The sequence below is a fragment of the Ornithorhynchus anatinus genome, chromosome 3, assembly GCF_004115215.2.
Source record: "Ornithorhynchus anatinus isolate Pmale09 chromosome 3, mOrnAna1.pri.v4, whole genome shotgun sequence".
NCBI classification, from domain to species: Eukaryota; Metazoa; Chordata; class Mammalia; order Monotremata; family Ornithorhynchidae; genus Ornithorhynchus; species Ornithorhynchus anatinus.
In genome coordinates this window covers 17,528,455-17,553,007 of record NC_041730.1, presented here as the reverse complement: position 1 = coordinate 17,553,007, position 24,553 = coordinate 17,528,455, and the positions used below count along the sequence as shown (strand labels likewise).

At 47.6% G+C, this 24,553-nt stretch overlaps 1 protein-coding gene across 13 annotated transcripts in view; it reads right to left on the bottom strand.

Moving 5' to 3' along the window:
- Nucleotides 1-15,287: 15,287 nt before the first annotated feature.
- VWCE (von Willebrand factor C and EGF domains) overlaps nt 15,288-24,553 on the bottom strand; it is a 32,926-nt gene continuing 23,660 nt past the window's right edge. For 2 of the 13 annotated variants that reach the window (XM_029061107.2, XM_029061122.2), the window contains 7 exons: nt 24,172-24,257; nt 22,678-22,774; nt 20,340-20,422; nt 17,837-17,927; nt 17,661-17,743; nt 16,984-17,074; nt 15,288-16,482 (listed from right to left, as the gene is read on the bottom strand). In XM_029061107.2, coding sequence (XP_028916940.1) covers nt 15,779-16,482; nt 16,984-17,074; nt 17,661-17,743; nt 17,837-17,927; nt 20,340-20,422; nt 22,678-22,774; nt 24,172-24,257 — 1,235 coding nt within the window. In that variant the 3' untranslated portion in view covers nt 15,288-15,778. Of the gene's footprint in view, nt 16,483-16,983; nt 17,075-17,660; nt 17,744-17,836; nt 17,956-20,339; nt 20,423-22,677; nt 22,791-24,171; nt 24,258-24,553 lie in introns of those variants that run through there. The other 11 variants (XM_029061108.2, XM_029061109.2, XM_029061110.2 and 8 more) reach the window with 11 other exon arrangements.

Here is a 24,553-nt window from a genome sequence, read left to right as displayed (position 1 = left end):
GGTCACGGGTGACCTTAGAGAGAGCGGTCTCGGTAGAGCGGAGGGGACGGAAGCCAGATTGGAGGGGGTCCAGAAGAGAATGGGAGCTAAGGAATTCTAAGCAGCGAGTGTAGACGACTCGTTCTAGGATTTTGGAAAGGAAGGGTAGTAGAGAGATAGGGTGATAACTGGAAGGGGAAGTGGGGTCGAGAGAGGGTTTTTTTAGGATGGGGGAGACATGGGCATGTTTGAAGGCAGAGGGGAAGGAGCCATTGAAGACTGAGTGGTTAAAGATAGAAGTTAAGGAAGGGAGGAGGGCAGAGGCGATGGTTTTTATAAGGTGAGTGGGAATGGAGTCCGAGGCGCAGGTGGAGGGGGTGGGACTTGCGAGGAGGGAGGAGATCTCCTCTGAGGATACTGCAGGGAAGGATGGGAAAGTAGGGGAGAGGGTTGGTGGGGGGGAGGGGAGAGGGGGAGGGGTGGCTTTGGGGAGCTCAGACCTGATTGTGTTGATTTTTGTGATGAAGTATGTGGCCAGATCATTGGGGGTGAGAGATGGGAGAGGGGGAGGAACAGGGGGTCTAAGGAGAGAGTTAAAGGTCCAGAACAATTGGTGGGGGTGACGGGCGTGGGTGTCGATGAGGGAGGAGAAGAAATTTTGCCTGGTGGAGGAGAGGGCAGAGTTAAGGCAGGAAAGGATAAATTTGAAATGTATGAGGTCGGCTTGGTGCTTGGACATTCGCCAGCAGCGCTCGGCAGCTCGAGCATAGGAGTGTAGGAGGTGGACAGAGGAGATGATCCAGGGCTGTGAGTTAGTGGAGCGAGAGCGGCGGAGGGAAAGGGGGGCGAGAGAATTGAGATGAGTAGAGAGGGTGGAGTTATGTGCCAGGCACTATTCTAAGCGCTGGGGTAGATACTAGCTAATCAAGTTGGTTAATTCAATAGTAGAGAAGCAGCGTGGCTAGAGAAGCAGCGTGGCTAGAGAAGCAGCGTGGCTCAGTGGAAAGAGCACGGGCTTTGGAGTCAGGGCTCATGAGTTCGAATCCCAGCTCTGCCACTTGTCGGCTGTGTGACTGTGGGCAAGTCACTTAACTTCTCTGTGCCTCAGTTCCCTCATCTGTAAAATGGGAATTAAGACTGTGAGCCCCACGTGGGACAACCTGATTCCCCTATGTCTACCCCAGCGCTTAGAACAGTGCTCGGCACATAGTAAGCGCTTAACAAATACCAACATTATTATTAGTATTTCATTCAATAGTATTTTTTGAGCGCTTACTATGTTCAGAGCACTGTACTAAGCGCTTGAAATATACAATTCAGCAACAGATAGAGACAATCCCTGCCCAGTGACGGGCTTACAGTCTAATGGGGGGAGACGGACAAAACAAGACAACATAATCACGATAAATAGAATCAAGGGGATGTACACCTCATTAAAAAAATAAATAGGATAATAAAAATATATACAAATGAGCACAGTGCTGAGGGGAGGGGAAGGGAGAGGGGGAGGAGCAGAGGGAAAGGGGAAGTTAGTTAAGGTCTATGTCTCAACATGGAGCTCACAATCTTAGTCCCCATTTTACAGATGAGGTAACTGAGACACAGAGAAGTTAACTGACTTGCTCAAAGTCACACAGCAGACAAGTAGCAGAGCTGGAATTAGAACCCAGGCCCTTCTGACTCCCAGACCGTGATCTATGCACTAGACCATGCTGCTTATTATGTGTTAAGCACTGTTCATTCATTCATTCAATAGTATTTACTGAGCTCTAACTATGTGCAGAGCACTGTACTAAGCGCTTGGAATGTCTAAATATTGGTGTAGATACAAAACAATCAAGTTGGACATAGTCTCTGTCCCACATGGGACACAAAGTCAAGTAGGAAGGAAAACAGATATTGAACCCTCATTTTACAGTTGAAGAAACTGAGGCCTAGAGAAGTTAATTAAGTCCCTGGCCAAGATCACACAACAAGCAAGTGGAGGAGCCGGAATTAGAACCCAGGTCCTCTAGTTCCCAGGCTCATGCTTTGACCACGCTGCTTTGTAGAACTCAACCCTGGGCTGAATAGTTCTAGAGCTGCTCTGGAGCTTAAAAAAAGATACCTCTCCCTAGTGTCCTAAGCAATTGACACTCTACCCTTGCAATCCTGGAGTGATGTTTGTTCAAGGTATTTTCAGAGCCCGGGTCTGGGAGTCAGAAAATCTGGGTTCTAATCCACTCTGACACTTGTCTGCTGTATGACCTTATGCAAATCACTTTTAATTTTTCTGTGCCTCAGTTCTTTCATCTGCAAAATTAGGGATTCAATATCTGGTGTCCTTTCTACCTAGACTGTGAGTCCCATGTGGGACAAGAACCGAGTTTTTCACTTCTTTCACTCTCCAGTTCTCAGTCCTACACAAGCGTGGGAATGGGAACCCTGACTTTCTCATTCTAAAATTATCTGAACTTTCTTTGCCAAGTGGTAAACCCAAAATATTCTGAAACCGTGATATCTCTGGATCTCTCATCCCCCTCATTTCCCCTCAGCCTCTTTGACCTCACTCCCTCTCAGTTCCTCTCTCCTTTTTATTCTTGCCATTTCCTTTTCTCATTTTCATTTTCCCCACTTTTTTTTCTCTCTTTCTTTCTCCGCTCCTCTTTAGCGGTACTTCACTGTAAGGGCCAGTTACCATCTCCTATTTGTATATTCAGCTTGGTCTGAGTGAATTAGCCCAATACTCTGGTTGGCCAGACTATACCAACCCAAATATCTGACTGGTTAAAATCCCCTCCAAATCCACAGATGTCAGTCAATAATACGTATTGAGTGCTTACTGTGTGCAGAGCACTATAATAATAATAATAGTAATGATGATGGTATTTGTTAAGCGCTTACTATGTATCAGGCACTGTACTAACTGCTGGGATGGATACAAGCAAATCAGGTTGGACACAATCCCTGTCCCACATGGGGCTCATAGTCTTAATCCCCATTTAACAGATGAGGTAACTGGGGCCCAGAGAAGTAAAGTGACTTGTCCAAGGTCACACAGCAGACCAGTGGCGGAGCCAATTTATTCATTCATTCATTCATTCAATAGTATTTATTGAGTGCATACTATTTGCAGAGCACTGTACTAAGCGCTTGGAATGTACAATTCGGCAACAGATAGAGACAATCCCTGCCCAATGATGGGCTCACAGTCTAATCGGGGGAGACAGACAGACAAAAACAAGACAACATAATCACGATAAATAGAATCAAGGGGATGTACACCTCACTAACAAAATAAATAGGGCAATAAAAATCTACACAAATGAGCACAGTGCTGAGGGGAGGAGAAGGGAGAGGGGGAGGAGCAGAGGGAAAGAGGGGAAAGGGGGCTTTGCTGAGGGGAGGTGAAGGGGGGGGCAGAGAGGGAGCAGAGGGAAAAGGAGAAGCTCAGTGTGGGAAGGCCTCTTGGAGGAGGTGAGCTCTCAGCAGGGCTTTGAAGAGGGGAAGAGAGTTAGTTTGACAGATGTGAGGAGGGAGAGCATTCCGGACAACAGGAGGACTTGGGCCAGGGGTCGACGGCAGGATAGGCGTGAACGGGGGATGGTGAGGAGGTGAGCGGCGGAGGAGCGGAGCGTGCGGGGTGGGCAATAGAAAGAGAGAAGGGAGGTGAGGTAGGAGGGGGCAAGGTGATGGAGAGCCTTGAAGCCCAAAGTGAGTTTTTGTTTCATGTAGAGGTTGATAGGCAACCACTGGAGGTTTTTAAGGAGGGGAGTGACATGCTCAGAGCGTTTCCGCAGGAAGATGATCCAGGCAGCGGAATGAAGAATAGACTGGAGCGGGGAGAGACAGGAGGCAGGGAGATCAGAGAACCCATGACTTTCTGACTCCCAGGCCCGTGCTCTATCGACTACTCCATGCACTACTAAGGGCTTAGGAGAGTACAGTAGAACAATAGATAGGCACATTCTCTGCCCACGATGAGTTTACTGTCTAGAGTGAAATCTAAAAGTTGTGGGGAAAACATTCCAGAGAAGATTTTTAGTGAAGAGTATTTGCCCCAGTGAAAGCTCTGTTCCAATGTTAAATTAAAGTGTTTGGTTACAGTGAATCTTCTTACTCTCCACTCCTGCCTCCTACTTTCTCCCCAGAGGGAGACCCTGAGAGCTATTTAGACCAGATAGTCACTTGGTAGCCCACTTCCCAGAAGTAGTGCCAGTCAGCCTTGGGCAGGAAGGAAAAGAAAACCCCTGAATCAATCAATCCGTGGTATTTATTGAATGCTTCCTATGTGCAGAGCACTGTACTAAGACTTGGAAGAATACAACAGAATTAGCAGACGCGTTCCCTGCCGGGGATGAGCTTACAGTCCAGAGGGGGAGACAGACATTAATATAAGTAATTTATAATATAGTATTAATTTATAATATAGTATTTAAAGATATGTGCATAAGTGCTGTGGGGTTGAGGGTGGGGTGAATATCCAACACCCAGAGGTCACGAATCCAAGTGCTTAGACGACGCAGGAGGGAGAGCGAGCCGGGGAAAAGAGGACTTAATCAGGGAAGGCCTTTTGGAGGAGATGTGAGCTTAGTAAGGTTTTAAAGGAGGGGAGAGTGGTGGTCTGGTGTATTTGGAGGGGAAGGAAATTCCAGACTAGTGGGAGTACATAGGAAAGGGGTCCGTGGTGAGGGAGACATGTGGCGCAGCATGGTGTAGTAGATAGAGCCCGGTCCTGGGAGTCAGAAGGTCATGGGTTCTAATCCCAACTCTTCCACTTGTCTGCTGTGTGACCTGGGGCAAGTCACTTCACTTCTCTGGGCCTCAGTTATCTCATCTGTAAAATGGGGGTTGAGACTATGAACTCCACATGGGACTAACCGGATTTGCTTGTATACACCCCAGCCTTTGGTACAGTGCGTGGCCCATAATAAGTGCTTAATACCATAATTAATTATTAACTTGCATATACCCCAGCACTTCGTAAAGTGTTTGGCACACAGTTTAACAAACACTATTACTATTATTTATATTTGGCAGGGAACATGTCTACCAACTGTTATATTGTGCCACCTGTCAGCTGTGTGACTGTGGGCAGGTCATTTAACTTCTCTGTGCCTCACTTACCTCATCTGTAAAATGGGGATTAAGACTGTGAGCCTCACATGGGACAACCTGATTACCCTATATCTTCCCCAGCATTTAGAACAGTGCTCTGCACATAGTAAGCGCTTAACAAATACCAACATTATTATTATTACTCTCAAGTGCTTAATACAGTGCTCTGTACACAGTAAGTGCTCAATAAACATCCCTGAGTGACTGACAAAGGCAACATGGCAGAGAGAGGCTGGGGGCTTTCAAATTTTCAACCACCACCTCTCTTGAAAGTGGAACCTGAGATGCCTCCTCTGCACGTAGTAAGTGCTCAATAAATACCATTGATTGATTGATGGATTGGCTATCTCGCGCTCTCTCACTGTCTGGAGCCAGTCCAGGGGGATGAGGGGAGGGTCGGCCAGATGGTCCTCCCTGCTCCAGGTCACCACAGTCCTTGGCTCCATCAGCTGCTATCTCCCCAAAACTCTAACATCTCTGAGGGCTCCGTACTCACCGCATCCCAGTGGCCCTGGACTCCTGGGTTCAGGCTCTTGCAGGCCCCTGGCTCCTGAGGGGAGAGTCTGCAGCCTCACACTGAGGAAACGGTGGATGGCGAATGTGTCTGTTTATTGTTGTAGTGTACTCTCCCAAGGGCTTAGTAGAGTGCTGTGCACACAGTAAGCGCTCAACAAATATGACTGAATAAATATGATCAAATGAATAAAGGTTAGCATTAGAGGAGCAAAGTGTGTGGGCTGGGAATGAATAGCTGGTGAAGCAGCATAGCCTAGTGGATAGAGGACAGGCCTGGGTTCTAATCCCAGCTCCACCGCTTGTCTGCTGTGTGGCCACAGGCAAATCACTTCACTTCTCTGTGCCTCAGTTACCTCATCTGCAAAATGGGGATTAAGACTATGAGCACCAGGTTTGACAGGAACTGTCCCAACTTAATTAGCTTGCATCTACCCAGCACTTAATGCGGTGTTTGGCACATAGTAAGTGCTTAACAAATACCATAAAAAAAGCAGCCTGATTTTGCTGTCCAGTATTTTTTAACAACATAAAGCCTTTCTCTGATCACCTCAAGCGTAACTCATAAGGCTTATCACTAAAGATCTGTACCATATCAATCAGTGGTATTTATTGAGTGCTTACCATGTGCAGAACACTGTACTAGGCACTTGGGGGATTATAACACAACAGAATTAGCATGCAAGTTCCTTGCTCGTAACCAGCTTACGATCTAGAGGGTCGAGTACCTTAGGTACTAGAAGCTTTAGTTAATCATCTCGCATTAAGTTTTGGAAATTAGAACTCTAGCTCATAGTAAAATTGAGCACCTGTTAGAGATTTGTACGGAAGGCAGAAAAGGAGAAGGGAAGCAGAGTTAGCTCCAAAAAGAGAGAGTTGATTAAGATAAAGAGAATTAACTGGGTCTTTGACATAAGACTTTTGTGAGGGCAAAGGGCCTAGATTAAGAATTCATTCAACTCAATCTCATTAACTCGATCTTGCTGCGGTGAGAAAGGATGGTTCTTTTAAACTCCTGATCGTTCATTCAGCATTAACACCATCTATGAAACCAGCTTGTATCAGTAGGAAAGGATGGTTTTTTAAAACTCTGATCATTCATTCAATTCTATCTCTTTTACCTCAACTATGAAACCAGCTTGTGTCAGTAGGAAAGGATGGTTCTTTCAAAGTCCTGATCATTCATTCAATTCTATCTCTTTTACCTCAACTATGAAACCAGCTTGTATCAGTAGGGAAGGATGGTTCTTTCAAACTCCTGATCATTCTCATTCAATTCTGTCTCTTTAACCTCATCTGTGAAACCAGCTTGTATCAGCAGGGAAGGATGGTCCTTTCAAACTCCTGATCATTCATTCAATTCTATCTCTTTTACCTCAACTATGAAACCAGCTTGTATCAGTGAGAAAGGATGGTTCTTTCAAACTCCTGATCATTCATTCAATTCTATCTCTTTAACCTCATCTGTGAAACCAACTTGTATTAGTAGGAAAGGATGGTTCTTTCAAACTCCTGATCATTCATTCAATTTTATCTCTTTAACCTCATCTATGAAACCCCCTTGCTTTGGTGAGAAAGATTGGTTCTTTCAAACTCCTGATCATTCATTCAATTCTATTTCTTTAACCTCATCTATGAAACCAGCTTGTATTAATGAGAAAGGATGGTTCTTTCAAACTCCTGATCATGGGTTGACATCTTGTGGCAAGAGCCAACATCACAGATGGGGTGAAATCCTGGGTATAGGAAAGAAGTCCCATTTCCAGAGCCTTATTATTCTGGTCAACAAAATGGACCGAGAACAAACAAGTCTCACTCACCATCAAGACCCCAACACGTAAAGCCACTGCTACTATTCGCTGCTGAAGAGTGAACCCCGAAAATCTCTGCTTGGGAGGGGAATCAGTTGTATTATTAACTGCAGCTGACTGACTCTAGGGTTTCCTACTGGCAAAAGAGAGGGAACAAGAAAGTCTGGCCACCTCAGTGTTACCCATCACCACAGAAGAAAAAGGTATTTTTAATGGTATCTATTAGGCACTTACTATGTGCTGGGCACTGTACTAAGCCCTGGGGTAGATAGAAGCTAATCAGGTGGGACACAGTCCAAGTCCCAAATGGGGTTCACAGTCTTAATCCCCATTTTACAGATGAGGGAACTGAGGCCCAGAAAAGTTAAGTGACTTACCCACGGTCACACAGCAGACATGTGGTGGCGCCAGTATTAGGACTCAGGACCTCTGACTCCCAGGTCCGTGCTCTTTCCACTAAGCCGCGCTGATTCTAAACATTTCAAGGGCGACGTCCCCCGCTGGCGATATCATCCAAAGGTCCTTTACAACTTGGCAGTCCCAGGGGTCAGTCGCTCAGTACCCGGCGGGGTGGCCGAATGAACCTTCTTAAACATGATTCTTGAAGGTCAGCATACTGTTTGCCAACCTCCTATATTATACTCTCCCAAGTCCTATACTACAGTGTTCTCCGCTTAAACAGAAAGCACTCAACAAATACCACTCATTGCCGGGTTCGCCACATAGGGCAAGTGGGCTACAAAAAAATTGTCCCAACATCAACTATCACTAACCCTACCGATTTGTCGTTGCAAATACTTTTATTAATTCCTTACCAGCGGCTTTAAAGCACTCAGTCAGCTTGCCCACTCCACCTCACCTCACTGATCTCCTACTACAGCCCCCCCGGCACACTCCACTCCTCTAGTGAAAACTTACTGGCTAGGCCCCGATCCCGTCTATCTCACCGACAACCTCTTTCCTCACCTCTCCCCTCTGGCCTGAGACTCCCCCTCCACATATGCCAGACCACCACTCTTCCCTCGTTCAAGGCCTTCATTCAATAGTATTTATTGAGCGCTTACTATGTGCAGAGCCTTATTAAGGTCACATCTCCTCCAAAAGGTCTTCACCTATAAAGCCTTCTTTCCCCTTCTCCCTCTCTCATCTACATCACCTATGACTTGGATAATAATGATAACGTTGGTATTTGTTAAGCGTTTACTATGTGCAAAGCACTGTTCTAAGCGCTGGGGTAGATACAAGGTAATCGGGTTGTCCCACGTGAGGCTCCCAGTCTTCATCCCCATTTTACAGATGAAGTCACTGAGGCACAGAGAAGATAAATGACTTGCCCACAGTCACATAGCTGACAAATGGCGGAGCCAGGATTCGAACCCATGACCTCTGACTCCCAAGCCCGGGCTCTTTCCACTGAGCCATGCTGCTTCCCGTGACCGTGACGGGATCTGTGACATGCGAGCAGTTGGTATTCACTCCACCCTCAGCTCTGCAGCACTTATGTTCATTTCGAGCCTTAAATTATTGATTTGTATTATTCATTCATTCATTTAATCGTATTTATTGAACACTTACTGTGGGAGGAGCACTGTACTAAGCACTTGGGAGAGTACAACAAAAAACAGACACATTCCTTGACCACAGTGAGCTTGCAGTCTGTCTCCCCATCTAGACTGTAGGTTCATCGTGGGCAGAGAGCGTGTCTACCAACTCTGTTATAATGAGCTCTCCCAAGTGCTCAGTACAGTGCTCTGTGCCCAGTAAGTGCTCAATAAATACCACTGATTATTCCTGTCTTCTCCATTAGAGCGTAAGCTCTTTGTGGGCAGGAATTTGTCGCTTCTTTATTCCGTACTTCCCAAGCCAAGTGCGGTGGCCACACCGAGCACTATCTTTATTATTATTATTGTTATTAAGCGGGTGTTCAATTAATACTTCCACTAGTACCACCTGCTAACTTTCCCAGGTAACTCTGGCTGGTAATCAATCAATCAAAGGTATTTACTGAGCGCTTACCGTGTGCAGAGCACTGTACTAAGTGGTTGGGAGACTCCAATATAACAGAGTTAGACGGAACTAAAGAAGGAAGAGAAAAAGAGACGGAGGAAACATCCAAGAGGACTATGGTATGAACCTAGCCGTAGATCAATTGCCATGGATAACAACCGAACGAGGATTCATGCTAGAGTCGTGGAGTTCCTCAGTTCTCCAGAACCAGAATGTTGCTGCCCTGGGGAAGATGTTACTAACACCTTTTATCATTATCATTATTATTACTGTTGTTATTATTATTGATGTAATCAATAATAAAGATCATAACCATAACATGGGTATTTGTTAAGCACTTACTATGTGTCAGGCGCTGTATTAAGCCCTGGGGTAGCTACAAGCTAATCAGGTTGGACACGGTCCATGTCCCACATGGGGCTCACAGTCTGAGTCCCCATTCTACAGATGAGGTAACTGAGGCACAGAGAAGTGAAGCGATTCGTCCGAGGTCACACAGCAGTCGAGCGGCAGAGCTGGGATTAGGACGCAGGTCCTTCCGACTGCCAGGCCCCTGCTCTTTCCACTAGGCCATGCTGCTCCACTTTATTTAATCCAGCTGAGTCTGAAGGCGGGGAGGGGGAGGACGAGGTGACTGGCACGTTAATGGAGAAAGGCACAAAGCGAGTCTCAGTGCAACCGCCAGATTCCAGGCCAAAGGGAAGGACTCCCAGGGGAGGAGTAAACACTCGTCCTTCTCCATCCAACAGCTATCTGAACCTCCAGAACTTCCATCTCTTTGATCCCTTCAAGCCTCACCGAACCCTCAAGGGGGCCATCAGAACCAGAATGAGAAGCCCTGCAGCCTAGACTTCCCCACGTAACTGCTTTAATGGGGTTGACTAATGGTTTTAAGTAGCTCTAGCTCAGGAAGAAGGGCCAGATGATGAAGTCTGGTCCAATCTGTCTATGGTGCATAATGCTCTGCGCATAATAAGCACTCAATAAATACCATTGATTGGTTTATTGATTCTATAATCACCTCTCCTCTTTCAGTGATTTCGTGCGAACAGCTCGATATCTCTCCAGTTCTCTGGGATGCTGCCAAATTAAAAGTGTCAGTAATTCCACTAGGTAATTCCCAAATTCAGACCCACATCGGTTCACATTTTCCAAAGACTTTCTCATCTACTTTTTTCCTGATGGCTTTTTTTCCCAATCTCTTCATTAGATTCTAATGATCCCAATTTCTACAGACTGTTTTTCTCACCAAACCTGCTTTCAAAGATCTCTGCCACTTTGGACTTCTCAATTTCTTGACGCTTAAGAGACTTTATGAGCACTCTGCTCTCCCTCTAGCCCGTCCCACTTTCCTCTGACAAATTCACAAACAGCCCTCTTGTTAAGTGTAACTCTTTGCCTAGTAGAATTCATTAATTTTTCCATTCCAATCCTTTCCCGAGGATTTTAAGGGACCCAACCTGGGCCGGAGTCCCAGGTTGAATCTCCGACGTCGTCTGGGGTGTGAATTGACACGGAGCAGCGTTCCCGGAGACAAGGAGACATTCACCTGGTTCTCTCTCCTTCTGGAGGCCAATTTGGTTCCTCGCCAACCTCAGGATACAGATATGGAGGGGTGAGCTTCAACCACAGCAATCAACCAAAGACCACGGACTTGGGAGTCAGAGTTTGTGGGTTCTAATTCCGCCTCTGCCCCGTGTCAGCTGTATGACCTTGAGCGAGTCACTTAACTTTTCTGTGCCTCAGTTACCTCATCTGTAAAATGGGGATTAAGACTGTGAGCCCCACAGGGGACAACCCGATTACCTTGTATCTACCTCAGTGCTTAGAACAGTGCTTGGCACAGAATAAGTGCTTAACAAATACCAACATTATTATATTTATTGAGCGCTTACTGGGTGCAGAGCGCTGGACTAAGTGCTTGGGAAAGAACACATTGACCGAGTCAGTAGACACATTCCCTGCCCACAGTGACCTTGCAGTCTGGAGGAGGAGACAGACATTAATATAAATAAATAAATAAGTTATGGATATGGACATAAATGCTACAGGGCTGAGGGAGGGGTGGATAAAGGGTGAAAATCCAAGTGAAAAGGTGATGCAGAAGGAGATGCAGGAGGAGAGGAAATGAGGGCTTAGGACAGGAAGGCCTCTTGGAGGAGATGTGTTTTTAATAAGGCTTTGAAAGTGGGGAGAGTGATGGTCTTTGAGATATGAAGAGGGATGGGGTTCCAGGCCAGAGGCAGGATGTGGGCGTGGGGTCGGCAGCATCAGAATGGTCACCTTCTGCCTCGTGGTCCCTGGCCCCGAACAACGCAATGCCAGAGAAATTACCAAAGGTCATTCTAGATCTACATCCTCGACTCATCTCCCATTCAACCCACATATTCAATCTGTCACCGAATCCTGTCTGTTCGACCTTCGCAACGTCACTAAAATCTGCCCTTTCCTCTACCCAAACTGCTACTACATTGACCCGAGCACTTATCCTATCTCTCCTTGACTACTTCATCTGCCTCCTCGCTGAACTCCCTGCGTCCTGTCTCTCCTCACTCCGGTCCATACTTCACTGTCCAGTTTGTTTTGCTAAAAAAGATGCAGTCCATATTTTCCCATTCCTCAAGAATCTCCACTGGTTGCCCATCCACCTCTGTATCAAGCAGAAACTCCTGACCATCAGCTTTAAAACTGGAACTCCATCCCCCTTTTTATACACGAGACCACCTCTCTCCCCACCTTCAAAGCCCTATTAAAATCACATCTCCTCCAAGAGGCCTTCTCCGATTAAGCCCTCTCTTCCCCGACTCCTTCTCCCTTCTGCATCGCCTGTGCACTTGGTTCTGTTTCCTTTGAGCCCTTGATATTTCACCCCACCCTCATCCCTACAGCACATATGTACATATCCATAATTTATTTATTTTTATGTCTATCTCCCCTTCTATAATGTCAGCTCCTTGTGGACAGGGAACATGTCCACCAGCTCTATTGTATTACACTCTCCCAAGTCGATCAATCAACCAATCAGCCAATTGTATTTATTGATGCTTTCTGGGTGCAGAGCACTGTACTAAGCGCTTGGGAGAATATAATATAAACAAAGTTGGTAAGCATGTTTCCTGCCCCCAGCGAGCTTACGGGGGGAGCGCTTCGTACTTAGTATAGGACTCTGAACACAGTAAGCGCTCAATAAATACCATTGATTGATTGGTCAAATTAGCACCTTTTTTAGGATGGACCTGAATCCTCAAGATAGTTTTGGAAGCATCCTGTTGTTTCAGGAGCCTCCAGAAAGGAATAACCATGAGACAGGTCAAACCTCTTGGTGCTACTCAAGGCCACTGGGGATCCCTCATACCCAATTCAGCCCATCACTAGAAACTAGAAAATAATAATAATTGTGATAATTGTTAAGCGCTTACAATGTACCAAGCACACGGACTAAGCACTGGGCTAGATAACAAGTTAATCATCTCAGACACAATCTCTGTCCCGCATGAGATTCCTAGTCTAAGTAGAAAGGAGAACATGTATTATACCCAATTTACAGACCAGGGAGCTGAACCACAGAGAAGTGAAATGACTTGCCCGAGGTCACACCACAAACAAGTGGAAGAGTTGGATTAGAATCCAGGTCCTCTGACCCCTAGGTCCATGCTTTTTCCACCAGAGTATGAAGTATGAACTGGGTCAGAACGAGACCCACCTCTGGGAGTTCATTCATTCATTCATTCAATAGTATTTATTGAGCGCTTATTATGTGCAGAGCACTGTACTAAGCGCTTGGAATGTACAATTCGGCAACAGATAGACACAATCCCTGAAACATACTAGAAGCCTTTCTGATTGGAGCCCAAGATCTCAAATGCAATAATGCCAATGTGCTTCTCTCCTAAATTAGGCCTGGATCCCAGTGCCAGCCCCACGCTTAGAGCAATGCTTGGCACATAGTAAGCGCTTCACAAATATCATCGTTGTTATTATTGTCTCACTGTGGGCCAAGACACTTAGCTGCCTCTTCCTTTGGGCAAGATCGTGCGGAATAACTAAACATTAACATCGACATTAACATAAACTGTTACTGTTCTCTAGAAATACCAATAAGAGAAGCAAGAGAAGCAGAGGGGCCTTGTGGAAAGAACACAGGCCTGGGTGTCAGAAGGACCTGGGTTCTAATCCCGGCTCTGCCACTGCCCAAGGCCGAGTGACCTTGGGCAAGTCACTTCTCTTTTCTGTGCCTCAGTCCTCTCATTTGAAAATGGGGATTCAGTCCCTGTTCTCCCTCCCGCATAGTTTGTGAGGGCTCTGAGGGGCAGGGACTCTGTCTGATCTGCTTTTATTGCATCTATCCCAGTGACTGGCACACAGGAAGTGCTTAACGAATACCACAATTATCATTAATAATAATCACCTAAAGATACCAAAAGTCCTCACTACTGATTCTCCTCTTTGAAAGTACAGCTGAGAAATCTCGCCCCAGACTTAACTACCAAGAGGCAGCCCCAAAGTTAACTACAAAAAAGCAGCCATTTCTTTGGCATCCTAGGCTACACGAGCAACGTGAGAAGCAGTGTGACCTAATGGAAGAGCACAGGCACGGGCCTGGGAGTCGGAGGACATGAGTTCTAATCCCTGTTCTGACACACGTCTGCTGTGACCTTGGGCAAGTCACTGACTTCTCGGTGCCTCAGTTACCTCATCTGTAAATGGGAATTAAGACTGCGAGCCCCACGTAGGACTGTGTCCAACCTGATCATCTTTTCGCCTGCCCCAGGACTTAGTACAGAGCCTGGCACATAGTAAGTGCTTAACAAACACCACTGAAAAAACAAAAAAAAAATCAAAAATGCTTAAAGCAGCCCTGATTTTCTGTTCTTTTGTACTTTCCCAAACCCAGTGGAATTCTTTTCCAACACAGACCTCCAGGGCTTTCCTTGCCTCTTGCTCCTTCCCATAAACCTGGATATAGATTTCTCTATCAAGATATCAAAGAACCAAAATAGGACATCCAATCCAATTTAATACATGCTAGTTTGGGAGCTGGATAACTAGATCACTAAAAAGTTGAGGAGTCAGGTCCTGTGGATGAAATTCATTATTACAGGCACCAAATCTCATTTTCCATTCTGCATGCTCATCCTCACCAGTTCAAGTAGCCAAACAGAGACCTTCATATTTTCCTTCCTGCTGTAAGGAAGTGACTGGAAATGGCTGCGAGAGACCAGACACAATAGGGGCTTAGAGACTAGGGATAAGTTCTCCTCTGATGATATGGGAGGACACGTTGACATCATTCCTAACCTGAAGATGGAGGGGAAAATTCTGGGTAGCCTAAAATGAGATTCCTAGAGGAATCACGGGCCTGACGGAATCACTTTCAAAAAGAATGATTTGCTAAAGGGAAACTGAAACTCATGTGTGTGTGTGTCTCCTCAAGGGCCAGAATTCTCCTCCAGCAAAATGTAATCCCCTTCTCCCAAAATAGATTCCAACAAGGCTTTCGGCTTACTAGATAAGAGAGAAGAAAATAATTCATCCGCCATCATTGACTCTACATCTCCATATTTTTCCACCCCCAAAACCATCCACCTTCCCAGCCACTCTGGTGAGCGACAGAGGGCCACTATTTCACTCACCCAAGGGAAAATACCGTTACTGCTACTTCGCCTTCGGAACCTCCTGGAAGAATTTAAGAGATATTTCACACAACACCTTATGAGAGGGTGACACTGTCAAAGGATTTGTTGGGCCAGGTTAAGGGAAGAGGCAAGCTCACTTTCTCAGCATCTTCCTTTGGGGCTATTAACCACTCAATCTATTTTCCTCATCAATCATCCTCTTTTCTGCTTACATGTGAGGGAGGCAAATAAGCCAGGCAGGGCCTTAAGTAATAGAAGAATCTTTAATCGGTCAGTTCTTTGTGAAAGACGGGCTCACAGTAAATTGCAGATCCAGTTGGAGTCCCTGAAGCTGCCCCAAGCATAGTCCATCTCTTTCCCTCCACTTCATGAGGGCCTAGCCACCTCTAGTCCTTTAAGATTTCTTGCTCTTCATGAACAGACGGGGAAGAGAAAGGGAGGGCGGCCTGAGGAGAAGACCAGGAAGGACGCCATTGCTTGTTTCTGGCTTCGAAGGCCTCGGCCCAGATGCTCCGTGATTGTTTGGTCGGGAAGGTCTGGTCTAGCTCACCATGTTTCCCACTCCTGCTATCGTCTTCCCCCTTGCTCCATGGGGACCAGATGGAAGGCAAGAAGAAAGGGAACCTCTTCCCTTCATCCGCGTGCCTCTTGCAGAGTCACCCTGCAGACTAACTGGGCTATCGGCAGGGCAAGCTCCGTGCTTCTGCCTAGCGAAACCTTCCTACGATGGCCAGGTTACACTCTGGACTCCCCTGGGCTTGAAGGACTCCTAGTAGGCTTCCGGGGGGCTGAACTCGGCCTGGCAGCCGGAGGCCCGAAGAGTCTGGAGAGAGTCTGAGAGAGTCCAATAGGCCTGGGGCTGGTGGCAGGAGGCTTCGAAGGGCTACGGATGACTTTGGAGAGCGCGGAGGATTCTGTCGTCATGGTGTTGGGTGAAGAATGACCCTTGGGAGCTGGATGGGCTTCCAAGGGTCTCGGCGTTGTGGACGGCGGAAGAGAAGTCCCTGATACCCCGGGCAGTGCCTGAGGAGCCTCTGGAGAAGCGGGAGGTAGATACGAAGTCCCTGGTCCCGAGGGAGTCGAAGAAACCTCTGGAGAGGCCCGGGGGAGCTGGGAGCCTCCGCAAACCCGAGTAGGTAAATGAACGGTCTCTGACACCAAGGGAGGTGTCTGAGGACCTCCTGGCCCAGGTGGAGGTGGGAGAGAATCGGCCGACATGGTAGGGACCAAAGTCGCCAGGTTGGACAGGTTCTTTCTCAACAGGAGCTGGAGCAGCAGAAGCTCTGGGCCAGGCATGGAGGTTGGGTGTGCTCCAAGGCTACAATTGCCGAAGCCTAACGGGAACCCAGGCGCCTCTCGTGCGCGCTGTGCAGATCTTCCTAACTCCTTGCCTCTCACCGGGGAGGGTTCGGGGACTCTTTCCACGGCGACCAGGAAATCTTCAGTTCGGGAAGAAAGAACAATGACGGCATCGTCACTAACAACTTCAGCTCAGCTAGGCCCCAGAGAGAAACTCTGCTACTAGAACCCGAGGTCTCTTGGGTTCTGGTGCCGGCTTAGCCGTGTGCCTGCTGTGTGAGCTCAGGCAAGTGGCTTTACTTCTCTGAGCCTGTACCCTCATCTGTAAAATCGGGATTCAATACCTGTCCTCCCTCCCACTTAAACTGTGAGCTCCGTGTCAAACAGGGATAGGTTCCCCTATAATTATCTCGTATCTACCCGAGGGCCGAGCACGGTGCTTGGCATAAATCAACCAGTCAATCAATCAGTGGTATTTATCAAGCGCTTATCACGTGCAGAGCACTGTACTAAGAGCTGGAGACCTCAATAGATACCAACGCCATCGTCATCATCATAACTTTCATCAGCATCATTGTTAGTATTAGGAAAGAAGGGGAGGTCGGAAAAGAAAGAGAGGTGGAAGACCGAGGGATTCGTACCTTGGCAGGTGAAGCAGCAGTCTCCAGTGGGCAGCGAGGGGTCAGTGCAGGCTTGTTGGCAGGTGATCTTTATACAGCTGACTTCCCCGAGCTGGGGAAGGGCAGAAAGGACTTTGCAAGACCCTGAAAATGATGCCTTTGCCCAGAGAACCCCCTCCCACCTCCAGAGATTAGCCCAGCCCGAGTTGGATTTGAAGTCAGATATTTTCCCACCGTCTCTCTTACGGGAAAAAAGCAGAAGGGTGAAGTGCCACTTTAAGGACTAAATGAATAAATAAATATTTATTACTATCATTTATAAATACAATAATAATAACAATTGATAAATAAATGAGGATCGGGGACGGTGTGCGTGGCAATTACACAAAGAGGGACAGAAGAAGGAGGAAACAGGTGTGTATAGGTGGAATTGGGAAGACTGGGAGCCCGTTGTAGGGTAGGGACTGTCTCTATTGCTGAATTGTATTTTCCAAGCGCTTAGTATGGTGTTCTGCACAGAGTAAGCGCACAATAAATACAATTGAATGAATGAAGGCGATAGTCAGTAAGATGATGGAGGCAGAGAAAGCTAGTTAGGGAATAAGGACCTGTCCCTCTCAGAGGGAGAAATGGGTTACCCTCCTAGCTACATTAGAGGGCAAGAAGTAGCTCACTCTTCTCCCCCTGGTCCAGCCCACCTGACAGGTGCAGTGAGTACAAGGGTCATCCTCCAGAACGAACATCTGCCCATTCATCACCTTCCTTCCTTCATAGTTGCAGTCTGCAAAAGGGCAGATAAACCAGGGGAGCATAAAAGCCCGATATCACTTCAAAAGAGCCCCCCAGCCCAGTTCTGCCTGATGACAAGACTCACCTCTGCATACTGGACAGCATTCTCCCTCAGGATGGAACGGGTAGGTACAAGCGATAGGGCAGTCCACCGGCGAGCAGGCTACCGAGCCCAACTGCGGATCACAGGAAACACACGGGGACCTGACAAGACGCTGGCGGATAAGGGGGCCGGGCAGCATCCCGTCTCCTCGGCTCACAGACCCAGGTCAAGGCAGGTCGGGGCACATGATTCGAGAGGAAATTCCACACCGGGGAAAAACCCAGCACCTCCAGCCACTGGGAACGTTCAGAAACCAGTGCTTCTGTCCCATAGCTCATCTGCTAGAGAAGCAGCGTGGCCTAGTGGATAGAGTACGGGCCTGGGAGTCAGAAGGACCCGGGTTCTAATCCTAGTTCCACCATTTGTCTGCTGTGGAACCCTGGTCAAGTCACTTTATTCTCTGGGCCTTAGTTACTTCATTTATAAAATGGGGATTAATAATAATTATGGTATTTGTTAAGCGCTTACTATGTGCCAAGCACTGTTCTAAGCACTGGGGTAGATATAGGGTAATTAGGTTGCCCCAGGTGGTGCTCACACTTTTAATTCCCATTTTACAGATGAGGTAACTGAGACTAGAGAAGTTAAATGACTTGCCCAAGGTCACACAGCAGACAACTGGTGGAGTGGGGATTAGAACCCATGTTCTCTGACTCCCCAGCCCGGGCTCCTTCCACTAAGCCACACTGCTTGGGAGCACCAAATGGGACAACCTGAATACTTTGTATTTACCCCAGAACGTAGAACAGTGCTTGACACATAGTAAGCGCTTAACAAATACCATAATTATTATCATTATTAGTTAAACTCATCTGGAAAACGGGGATTGAGACTGGGAGCCCTATTTGGTCAGGCACTGTGTCTGACCCAATTATTTTGTATCTACCCCAGAAATTAGTACAGTGCCTGGCACACAGTAAGCACTTAATGAAAATATCACTATTATTATTATTGTTATTATTATAATTTAAGGCAGCTGGATTTCAATGTAAGAGCCGAAGAACTTCCACAGAGGCCCAGGACTGATCCCACACTCAGGGTCTCAGAATTTATAGTTCATGGTGTCAGAGTTGGGGTCGGCTGACAGGGTGAAGAGGGACCTGGGGCAGAAGAGGAGAGCTTTCTGCCAGAGTTTTGCAGGGCTGCTTTCCTTGATGTGGTCTCATTCTCCTCCTGTCAGGTTTAGAGAAGCAGCATGGCTCAGTGGAAAGAGCACGGGTTTAGGAGTCAGAGGTCATGGGTTCTAATCTCAGCTCCGCCACCTGTCAGCTGTGTGACTTTGGGCAAGTCACTTAACTTCTCAGTGTCTCAGTTACCTCATCTGTAAAATGGGGATTAAGACTGTGAGCCTCACTTGGGATGACCTGATTGCCTTGTATCTACCCCAAAGCTTAGAATAGTGCTCAGCACATAGTAAGCGCTTAACAAATACCAACATTATTATTATTATTATTATTCCCCCTGACCCCAGCTTGGTGGAAGGGAAAGGGAGGCTACTTGAGGCAGGGTTTTTCAGACACCTTCTCCTTTCTCCTTTCCTGCAGTGGGTCCTCCCTCCCCTCACCACCATTCCGTTAAGCCCTTGCTTAATTCTCCCCCTCTAGACTGTAAGCTCCTTGTGGGCAGAGAATGTGTCTACCCACTCCGTTGTACTGTACTCTCCCAAACGTTCAGTACAGTGTTCTGCACAGAATAAGTACTGAGTAAATACCACTGACTGACTGATGATGAATAGATGTCATGGAAGGGGCACGGGGTTATGGGGCAGGGCGGCACAGAGGCATCTCCTTTCCACCATTTCTCCTGCTAATTCTGTTGTATTTACTCTCCCAAACACTTAGTATGGTGTTCTGCACAGAATAAGTGCTCAGTAAATACCACTGATTGACTAATTGATTGATCCCTGCTGCCTAGTGGGGAAAGGAGTACTAAGGAGTACGCCCTCCCCAATCACTGCAGCCATCTATATTCACTCTCAAGATGATAGCAATAATAATAATAGTATTTGTTAAGCACTTACTAAATGGGGACTGAGACCATGAGCCCCACGGGAGACAGGAACTGGATCCAATCCAATTTACTTGTATCCACCCCAGCGCTTAGTACAGTGTCTGGCACATAGTAAGCAATTAACAAATGCCATTATTATTATTATTATCATTAGTAAATACAAAGCACTGTATTAAGCACTGGGGTAGATACAAGATAATCAGGCCCCACAGGAGTCTCACAATGTAAGACGGAAGGAGACGGGTATTGAATCCCCATTTTGGAGATGAAGGATCTGGGGCATAGAGAAGTGAAGTGATATGTCCAAGGTCACAGAGCAGACAAATGGCAGAGCTGGGATTAGAACCCAGGTCCTTCCGACTCCCAGGCAGGTGTTCTTTCCACACCGCCTCTCCTGTGTCACAGCTCCTTGATCCCCTGACCCCACGGCCCCCTATTTCTGCAGACGAGAATCTGAAAACAGCCAAGTCCATACCAGGCAGATACAGCTTAGACAGGGGTCCAGCACTGATGGGAAGGTTTCATTGTTGTAGAAGATTCTCCCTGTGTACGTGCATCCTACCAGGAGAGAGAGAGACAAGGAAAGGCTTCACGTCAGTTCTGACTCTTGCATAACCCTCTGGGTTACCAAATAAAATCCTTTGAGGTCAGGACCGCATTTGCTTCCAAATTTATATGTCCTCCAGTCTTAGAGAGCGACAGTAAAAGTGTTATTGATAATTGGATGGGGATTCTGATTTCCCATTCGAATTATGGTATTTTGTTGAGCACTTACTATGTGTCAAGGACCGTGCTAAGCACCGTGATTGATACAAGCGAATCAGGTCGGACACGGTCCGTGTCCCGCATAGGACTCACAGTCTGAATCCCCATTGTAATAATAATTATAATAATAATAATAGTGTTGGTATTTGTTAAGCGCTTACTCTGTGCAGAGCTCTGTTCTAAGCGCTGGGGTAGACACAGGGGAATCAGGTTGTCCCACGTGGGGCTCACAGTCTTCATCCTCATTTTACAGATGAGGCAACTGAGGCACAGAGAAGTTAAGTGACTACCCCACAGTCACACAGCTGACAAGAGGCAGAGCTGGGATTTGAACTCATGACCTCTGACTCCCAAGCCTGTGCTCTTTCCACTGAGCCACGCTGCTTAGGAAACTGAAGAACAGAGAAGTTAAGTGACCTGCCGCAAGTCATACAGCAAGCAAGCAACTGAAATAACTGGGATTAGAAAGGAGGTCCTCTGACTCTCAAGCCCATGCTCAATCCATTAAACCATGCTGCTCAAATGTCTTGTTACGAGGGGGTGTGGACCACCGGATGGGAGGACGTGAGTGATCAATCAAGTGTAGAAAAGAAAAGCGGCATGGCCCAGTGGCCTAGTGGATAGAGTCCAGGCCTGGGAATCAGAAGGACCTAAATTCTAATTCTGACTCTGCTTCTTGTCACTGATTCATTCATTCATCTATTCACAGATATTAACTGAGTGCTTACTGTGTGCGGAACACTGTACCAAGCCCTTGGGAGAGTACGGTACAACAACAAAAAAGATTCCCTGCCCACAATGAGCTTACAGTCTAAAGGGGGAAGATTGCTGTACAACCTTGGGCAAGTCGCTTAACTTCTCTGTGCCTCAGTTACCCCATCTGCAAAACGGGTATTAAGACCATGAGTCTTCTGCGGGACACGGACTGCGTCCGACCTGATTGGCCTGTATCGCCCCCAGTGCTTAGTACAGTGCCTGGCACATCGGAAACCCTTGAGAAACATCATAAAAAGAAAAGAAAAATCCAGTGAAATCGTTTCCCGCTCCACCCCTCCACCTCCCCATCGTTTGAGAAAAGCTATCTTCTTCCCTCCTAAAGCAGCTGATGCCGGAGAGGAAGCTAGCTCTAGAGAAGCAGTTTCTGATTACTTCTGCCCGGCAACCTGTGAAATTCCCATGCATATCTCAGATTAGAAACTCCTTGAGGCCTGTCTACCAACTCTATTGTACTGTGTTCTCCCCAGACATTCAGTACAGGGCTCTGCCCTTAGTGAGTTTTCAGTAAATAGTATTGATTGATTGTTTGATCCATGTCTACTAACTGTATTACACTTTTCCAATCACTTAATATAGTGGCTGCACACCGTGCGTGCTCAATTCATCCCATTGCCTGATTGACTGAATACTGTACTCTCCCTAGCACTTAGTAAAGTGCTCTGCACACAGTAAGTACTCAGTAACTATGATTGATTGATTAGGATGAGGGCAGCCCTGAAGCTCAGGAGCTGGCTGCCTCAGTGCCTTCCCAAAACCACCAGGCCAATGCCTGAATGGCCCCCGAGGTTTATCTTCTCCCTCAATATTACTGAGAGCATTCATTGAGCACCGCATTGAGAGGCCATCTCATTGCTCAAATGATACATGAGCCAAGGTGTCCCTCATCTGGCATGGTGAAGACACAATCAAGCACTACCTCCCGTGGGAAGCAGCGTGGCTCAGTGGAAAGAACCTGGGCTTCGGAGTCAGAGGTCATGGGTTCGACTGCTGGCTCTGTCACTCGTCAGCTGTGTGAGTGTGGGCGAGTCACTTAACTTCTCTGTGCCTCAGTTACCTCATCTGTAAAATGGGGATTAACTGTGAGCCTCACGTGGGACGACCTGATTACCCTTTATCTACCCCAGCGCTTAGAACAGTGCTCTGCGCATCGTAAGCGCTTAACAAATACCAACGTTATTAACATTATTATTACACTGATTGGGAGGGGTCGGGGCGTTAGGGGGAGAGGGAGGGGTCCTAGAATGGTCCACACTGAACCCCCGGACGACTACCTGCAGAGCAGTCCGGGCAGCACTGTCCGGGAATCCGAATCGGATGAGGACACGTCTCCACACAGTCGGTCCTCTTGCAGCTCACTGAGGCATCTGCCTGAAAGAGAGAGGCACTTCCCAAAAACCATGGGAGGCCCAGGGAGTCTGTCCAGCCTTCTCTGTGCACTTGCGCGGCCGGGTGACACCCTTCCCTCGGCCCCGGTGTCCCCACGGCGTCTCACTCATGTCCCCCCATCCGGTCGTCCGCACCCCCTCCTGGCTGGAGACTCCCCTTGGCTCCGCCCTATCCCCCCACCTCCCTCCCATGCTTTTTTCTCATTTAGCCTTCCGCCCCGGTTGCCCTGATCCTTCTCTGCCACATGGTTCCCCTTCGGCCCTAACTGCCACAGCGCAGCGGAGATAATGAAAATAGTAATAATAATGGTCTCTGTTGAGCGCTTACTATGTGCCAAGCACTGTTCTGAGCACTGCAGCGTGGCTCAGTGGAAAGAGCACGGGCTTTGGAGTCAGAGGTCATGGGTTCGAATCCCAGCTCTGCCACTTGTCAGCTGGGTGACTGTGGGCAGGTCACTTCACTTCTCTGTGCCTCAGTGACCTCATCTGTCAAATGGGGATTAAGACTGTGAGCCCCACGTGGGACAATCTGATTCCCCCGTGTCTCCCCCAGCGCTTAGAACAGTGCTCTGCACATAGTAAGCGCTTAACAAATACCAACATTATTATTATTATCACTGAGGTAGATACAAGGTAATCAGTTTGGGGTTCATAGTCTTAATCCCCATTTGCCAGATAAAGTAACTGAGGCACAGAGAAGTTCAGTGGCTTCCCCAAGGTCACACGGCAGACAAGTGGCAGAGCCGGGATTAGAACCCGCGCCTTCTGACTCCCGCTCCCACGCTCTTGCAGCTAAGCCATGCTGCTTCTCAGGCCTCCTCCTTCACCAGGTCCCAGCCCTCCCTGGCTCTGCATCGAGACTCTGACTTCGTTGAAGGCGAGAAATGTGTCTGTTTATTGTCTATTGCACTCTCTCAAGCGCTTAGTCCAGTGCTCTGTACACAGTAAGTGCTCAATAAATACGATTGAATGAATGAATGAAAGGAGGTCCCAAGCAGCCAAGGCTGAAAAGGAACCACCTGGCAGGAATGAGGCAAATGTGGGGAGCTGCACCGGGAATAGGCCAAGGAAAAAAACAAAAGTTTCACCCAGAGTAGGGCCAGTGACCGACCCAAGGCTGGCCCAGGGTGGTAAGAAAGCAGAGGGGGACTACGGGGCCAGAGTGGCGGGGAAGGGGAATCCCCGGGAGGGAGATTTCCAAGGTCTGTGGGGAGAGCAGGATGATGGAGAGAGGGGATGGGGGAGACAGGGTGGGAAAGAGCATCATGCATTTGTCCGTCACTAAGGCAAAGGTGCCACGCTGTAGGGCATCCTTTCCAACTGAACATCGCTGGAAGAAGAGCAGGTAAAGGCAGTGAAGTAGAGCAGGTTGTCATTCACCTGGCAGATGCATAACTCACAGGGATCACCGGGGGACCAGATCTGTCCGATTGGAAACTCAATCCCATTGTCGTCAAGGGAGCAACCTAAACCGGGAGGAAAAAAAAAAGAAAGGCCCCAAGGGGCAAGGTACTTTAGAGCCCGAGAGGAGGCCGAAGCAAACATAAGAGAAAAAGCAACAAGACTCCGTGGTTAGAGGCCGGGCCTGGGAGTCAAGAGGACCAGGGTTCTAATCCTGGCTCTGCCACTCGCCTGCTGGGTGACCTTGGGCCTTCTTTGGGCCTCCATTTCCTCCCCTGTAAAATGGGAATTCAAAACTCTTCTGTTTTTGTTTTTTCAGTGGGATCTGTTAAGCCCTTACTACGTCCCAGCCACTGAACTA